The sequence below is a fragment of the Acartia tonsa genome, chromosome 7, assembly GCF_053477335.1.
Source record: "Acartia tonsa isolate MP-2025a chromosome 7, ASM5347733v1, whole genome shotgun sequence".
Classification (NCBI taxonomy): domain Eukaryota; kingdom Metazoa; phylum Arthropoda; class Copepoda; order Calanoida; family Acartiidae; genus Acartia; species Acartia tonsa.
The window spans coordinates 6,189,922-6,196,065 of NC_137266.1; the positions used below are offsets into that span (position 1 = coordinate 6,189,922).

Sequence of the window (6,144 nt, forward strand, 5' to 3'; positions counted from 1 at the left end):
CCACTGACAAGTAATGATTATAGAATGCCTTCTGTATTAACCATTAAAAAAAATCACTAAACCTTTTATCATAAATTATATATTGATAACAATACATGATAAATACAATATCATTTAAGCATTAACTATCTCATTTAACTTCTTCAATAAATTTTTGAAAAATAATGCATGAAGAACCCTCTATTTATTCTAAAAATATATTAAGATTTAATAATGAAAAAATTCAATAATATAAATAAATAAAAATTTTATTTTACCTTTTTGTGCTTTTCATAATCTTCAAGAATTTACTTTCCATACCAGTACGACCAATTTAATCTACACGATTTTCAATATTTTAATTTTTTTTTAAAAAAATGATAATGTAAACAAATTTACTTCCAATATGGACAGTCTTAGATTTTAATTATTTAGATATTATTAATTATTAACCTGTTTTTAATTAATCTTCTTCTTGAATGATACTTCTCCATTTTAGGCTGTCATTTTTATAGTGTCATTGTATTGTGATATGTGTATGAATGAATGATAATGCAAATTTTGTGAATTAATGTGTATTGTTAGATTTTGTTTTGCAGATTAGGTTTATATTTAAATATTAGGTATTTAAAAGGATTTGATAGTCTTATAATACATGTTTGTATTCTAATTAAAGTTGATATTATACAAGATTGCAAATGGAAAGCCTATTCAAATATTATTTACTAGTAACTACGCCTCTACAAACCAAAGAAATTGTACAAAAAATTAAGGGTTGACTTTTTATACACCCAATTTCTCTAAGGAGTGTGGTGCTCCCCTCCTGTAAACCTTCCCAGAAGCTTTTCTGCAACGGAGAACCATATTGGTTCAACGGTTAAAGATATCCATCAGTTTAACAGACAGACACAGATTTTGTTACTTTTAAATAAGGATATAATTCTGATTTAATAGAATCTTGTTGATTTGATATAAAATGTTACTTGTTACAACAGGACCACTAGTAGTTGTAGGACCAGTTACTGGAGGCTGGGTTGGGGCTTCAGTTGTACCTGGAAATTATGGATATATTAATTTTGGTATTTTTTTCTAGTTCAGCGTTTTCTGAGGTATGCCTTTTTTAGGTATAGCCAATAGTTATACTATGACATAAAATAAGTTTTTGTCTCAAGCTTAAGATTTAAATAACTACTGAACTGATTGAGTTCTCCTTTTTTAGGAAGCTGTACATAGGTCCCAAGAACTTTTTATACAGTTTTATTTTAAAATAGAAGTCTTGGGATGGTTCTAGGCTTTTTCGTACTATCCTACGTCCTTTGAATACAAAGCTCCTAGATGCTTAGGGTGCAACCTTATTCTATATAACAATAAGTACATTAAAGCTTTTTTGGGACGGTGAATATTTTAAAGAAGCAGGTATGAATCTTGGATTGGAAGATTTACAGGAATAAGAATTAGTATGGTGTATGAAATTTCTAGAGCAAATCTGAATAAAGTACTTGTTAATTTTAAACTATGGACATGTTTTATACCTGGACCACCGCCAGCAACACATTCAATAGAACAGGTAAAAGATCTCCCATTTCTTCTTTTGTCTGAAAAAAAATGTTTCTTTAAAAAAAACTGGTTATATGATTTTGTTAACAAATTTAGGTGACTAATTTATATCACCACTAGTGGCTTCGCCCCTAGCCTCTAGGGGCTTTGCCCCAAGAGGTATAATTACATCTTCTATTACTTACCCAGCAGAACGGATCACAAATTTTCGCACCTACCCAGCAGGAAAACATTTTGCGATTAAATTCGCGAAATTCGTAAAATTTGTAAACTTCGTAAAATTCGCAAAATTCGTAAAATTCGTAAAATTCGTAAAATTCGTAAAACTCATAAAATTCGTAAAATTTTTAAAAAAAAAAAAAAAAAAAAAAAAAAAAATGGGGGGGGGATTTTTTTGTTTTTGGGGGGGTTGGGGGTGTCCCACCCCCCAAGAAAATAGCTTAAAACCACCGCAGGACCAATAGGTATATACCCTGAAGAGTAGAATCCGATCGGTTCAGTGGTTACCGAGATCTTAAGCTTCAGACGGACGGACGGACAGACATCAAGTTACTTTGTATTATAGATTACTTTTCTGATCTTTAATTCTAACTTTTAAATAAAATTTTAAAAATATTTTAAATTAGATAAAATAACATTGATATAGTTACCAGACATGAAGTGAAGTCCAAAGTCGCCGTCAGCCTCATAGCCATTGGGAGCATTCTTACGGCAAAAACTAAAATATTAAAATTTTTTTAGACACTGAATATTTTTCTATCTTCTATATTTTCTATAGTCTACTTAAAAATAATACTTTTTATTACCGCTTTTAAAAGATTTTTGTAGGAGTTGATGTAATTGAAAATTTACCTATGATCATAAAAAAGCCTTCTTGTAATATAAATAGTAACTGTTTAACTCTTTTACGAGAATTAAAGCTGACACATTCTATTATTGATAAATAAAGGTAATATTTGATATAAACTTACCCTTCAGCATTGAAATCTTGATCATAAACATAGAGAACATCTCCTCTGGTGCATTGCTTGTTACTTGGCAGGGAAAATCTCTTACAGGTCACTGTGGCTCTAGTACAGCTTCCCATCTAAATTGCATTTATTAATTATAACTTTATCTGCGACTAGCGGCTACGCCCCTAGAGGCCTCTAGTAGCACTTTAAATGTTTTTTTTTGTTAAAGTCTCTACGATAATTCTTTATTTTACGACACCTCTTTATGTTACGTTGAAGTCTCCCAAATATTAAAAAAAATTGATTTTTTTGTCATTTCTCTTGGGGAGGGTGGTGGTACCCTCCCCCAAAATAGTTATAAACCTTTCTGGGACCCATGAGAGTCTACCCTGTTAAGGAGAACCCAATCGGTTCAGCGGTTAGCGAGATCCTTTGGTACAGACACACAAACATCCTAGTACTTTAGTACAAGGATAGAACTTTTTCTTCTAAAATCCACAAATCCAAAAATATTGTTTCTAAAAGTCATAACAGAGTAGGTTATAGCTTTACTAGAAATTCATAGTCTAGACTTGAAATATAAGTAAATATGAACACCTTAATCCTCTCAATACTAAATCCTAATATTTCAAAATTCAGGTTTGCAAACTTCAGAAGAGATGAACGTGGTATTGGCATTGATATTACAGGACATTTAAAACTTTAAATAGTTTATTTATCTATCAGAAAATATTTGGAAACATATTTTTATCAGGGTTATATCTGACTGTTAGAGTAAAACACTAGAGGGGGAAGGGGTTTAATAACTGTATCTCCCAATTGCAGTGTCCTTGGGTTGACTCGATTGGGTCATTGAAAACCAACTTATAGTGTCAGTTATATCAACACAGCCAAGTAGCAGAAAACATTGGTAGTGGACGAAAAAGGTCATTGAAGAAGGGAGGAAGGTAGTTATCTGTATATACTATATATACATCTATGCTATATATCTTTTATCTGACCTTTTCAAAAATATAATATACAATGTTGAAAATAAGGCTTCCTTGAAAAAAAATAACAAGAAATATCTTAGAGATAGACGAATATATAAATGGTTACTCGCTTGAATAAGAATACTTAAAACTAATGAAATGAACTTACAAAGTAGTAGGCTTGACAGTCCATATTGGAGGAATATCTTCTACCAGCCGGACCATAGGTAAACTTATCTCCCTCATTCAAAGTAATTAATTCTGTTGTAGTTCCTTTTCCACATTTCACATCTAAAGAAACACATTATTAGTATCAATATTCAACTCAATTAAATAGATTAAAATCAAAGATATTTTAGAAAATTAAAGGAAATATATCTTAGGATTTATTTAGTTTAACCGCCTACAAAAATAAAAAAAAAACTGTAACTACATATATTATAATGAGTTTTTTTTGTTAACCTTATATAAATCTACTTTGTATATCTTTAAGAAAGGTCAAACAAAGTGTGTTGAAATTTAAAAATACTTTTGTAACTAAAGACATGTTACTTTGTAATTTAACTTGAAAACAGTTATGTCAACTGTTAAAAGGTTAAGTCAATTAAAACTTTACTTCGAAGCAAGTTTTAAAATGCAAGAAGTATATTTATATTCTTTTAGGTTTTAAAATAGTTATTTATTGCTCCATTTTATACACAGCTTTCCGCGGATTTTAAAATGTAAAATTATAAAAAAAAAATTTAGTTCCTGCCATGACCCCTCAACAAATTTGAACTTTTATGATTTTCATTTTCAGATTTTTTAAGAAAATTGTCTGTAATATGATGCTATTTAAAGTTGATATAAAACTTACTTTTTCCGTAGGAAATATTGACTGTGGCACAGAGTGCAAAGACGTAAGCATAAAAACCTCTCATCTACAAAAATAAATTGATATTAAATGTTGAAAATTAAAAGCATAAGATCGATTAATTATAGGTTGAATTATATTGGATTTTTCATTATTTATAAGTAACTTTATTTGATTTTGTATAATTATAAATTATTTTTTAGAAGAACCAACTTATGAAATTTGGGTCACAAATTTGGCATACAAAATAAAAAATTTAAAACTATTGCTAGAACTTAAAAAGAACAATAACTCCAAAAAGTAGTATAGAAAAAAAGTTAAAACATTTAATAAACATACATTACGAATATTGTAAGCCTAGATATGAGGTTATAAAGCAAATTTTATTTTCAAAAGCAAAAAAGGGGAGTTAAGTAAAGCTTAGCTAATAGGAGAGTTATGATATACAAAGAAAAAATCAGAGCATCTGAGCTGCTAAAACAATAAACAAAAAAATCAAATAATTAAAATGTAACCTACCTTGCTATCCCAATACTAAAAACAGTATTGCTACTGATCTGTAGTTTTGATCTTAGTTTATATATATTTTATATCCTTTTCAAATCTCATGTGAAAAGGTGTTTCACTAAACAATAAAAATATTGTTCAATAGTGAATGGAAGGACATTGACAATTTTTCTGAAAATTTAGGTCAAAAATTATTATTATGTTATTTAATTTAGATTTTTAAAAAAAGGAAACATGTAATTCTCTTTTGAGGATGGTACCCCACCCCAAAACAGTTATAAACCTTCCCGGGACCTATGAGAAGCTACCCTGCAAAAGAGGAACCCGATCGGTTCAGCGGTTACTGAGATCCTTTGGTACAAACATACACACAAACACATAGACAAATAGACATCCTCATACTTTATTATAAGTATTTCAATATATTGTTCACTTTATATATATGTTTTGTTAAAGTCAAATTGACAATAAGTTCAGTAAATATTTTCAGATACTATGTCTATATCTTTCATTACTTAAAAGTCATGTATTTACGTAAATAAGTAATAATATGTAATGAAAACAAATATTCAGTACAAAGATTTGTGTTTAAGAACAGTACACACAACTTAGATTAAAAACTTTCAAAACGAAAAGTCCCCAAAACGAGCTCTTAAGTTTATTTATTACTTTTAAATCACAGAATAAATGAATTTGTACATACCTAATATAAATAGCATTATCAATATTAAGATGGCAATAGTGGAACTATCTATGAAATAGTAAATAAGCTTTAAAAGTTTTCATGTAAGGTTTATTTTGGACAACAAAAGTTATGCACCCTATTTAATAATTTTTAAATAAAATAATAATCAAATTTGACCGATTAGAAAAGTCAACTAATAAACTAATTTTAACATTGATTGAAGTTCTGCCCGAAGCTTATGTAAAAATACATCTGTTGACCATTAAACTAGGACGGTTAAGTCCAATGGAGCTAAGCTAAGGTGCTTCAAATAGTAAGTAAGAAAACTGAAGGATTGAGAAAGAAAGAGAAAGAAAGAGAAAAAAGAGGAGAAAAGAGAAAAAAAGAGGAAAAAAGAGGAAAAAAGAGGAAAAAGAGGAATAAAGAGAAAAAAGAGAGAAAAAATTGTGAAAAAAATTAGACAACAAATTTATTTTTTGGGGGGAGGATTTGAAAAATTTTGCGGACGAGTGAACGAATTCTAACTGTAATAAAGTTTAATACCTAATACTTTTATAAAATTTGTGTGATTTTAACTTATAGAATTATTCCTCAAACATTTTATAAATATAACAGAAGAAGAACAATGACTCAATCTAT

The 6,144-nt window shown here is 28.9% G+C and overlaps 1 protein-coding gene across 1 annotated transcript; it reads right to left on the bottom strand.

The window, feature by feature from the left end:
* Positions 1-257: 257 nt before the first annotated feature.
* On the bottom strand, positions 258-4,908 carry LOC145324732 (uncharacterized). The gene is made up of 8 exons (XM_080167338.1): positions 4,833-4,908; positions 4,317-4,380; positions 3,630-3,751; positions 2,508-2,623; positions 2,187-2,254; positions 1,512-1,574; positions 433-1,031; positions 258-318 (listed from the first exon to the last, which is right to left on the bottom strand). The coding sequence occupies exons 2-7, from the start codon at positions 4,378-4,380 to the stop codon at positions 904-906; spliced, it is 561 nt and encodes a 186-aa protein (XP_080023464.1). The 5' UTR covers positions 4,833-4,908; the 3' UTR covers positions 258-318; positions 433-903.
* Positions 4,909-6,144: the final 1,236 nt, after the last annotated feature.

Excerpts from the sequence above, each read along its gene's own strand:
- LOC145324732 (XM_080167338.1), bottom strand. The coding sequence starts at position 4,380 with ATGAGAGGTTTTTATGCTTACGTCTTTGCACTCTGTGCCACAGTCAAT. Across the intron at positions 2,624-3,629 it reads ACTGTCAAGCCTACTACTTT|ATGGGAAGCTGTACTAGAGC; the intron begins GTAAGTTCATTT and ends AATGCAATTTAG. Across the intron at positions 2,255-2,507 it reads CAAGATTTCAATGCTGAAGG|TTTTTGCCGTAAGAATGCTC; the intron begins GTAAGTTTATAT and ends TTAATATTTTAG.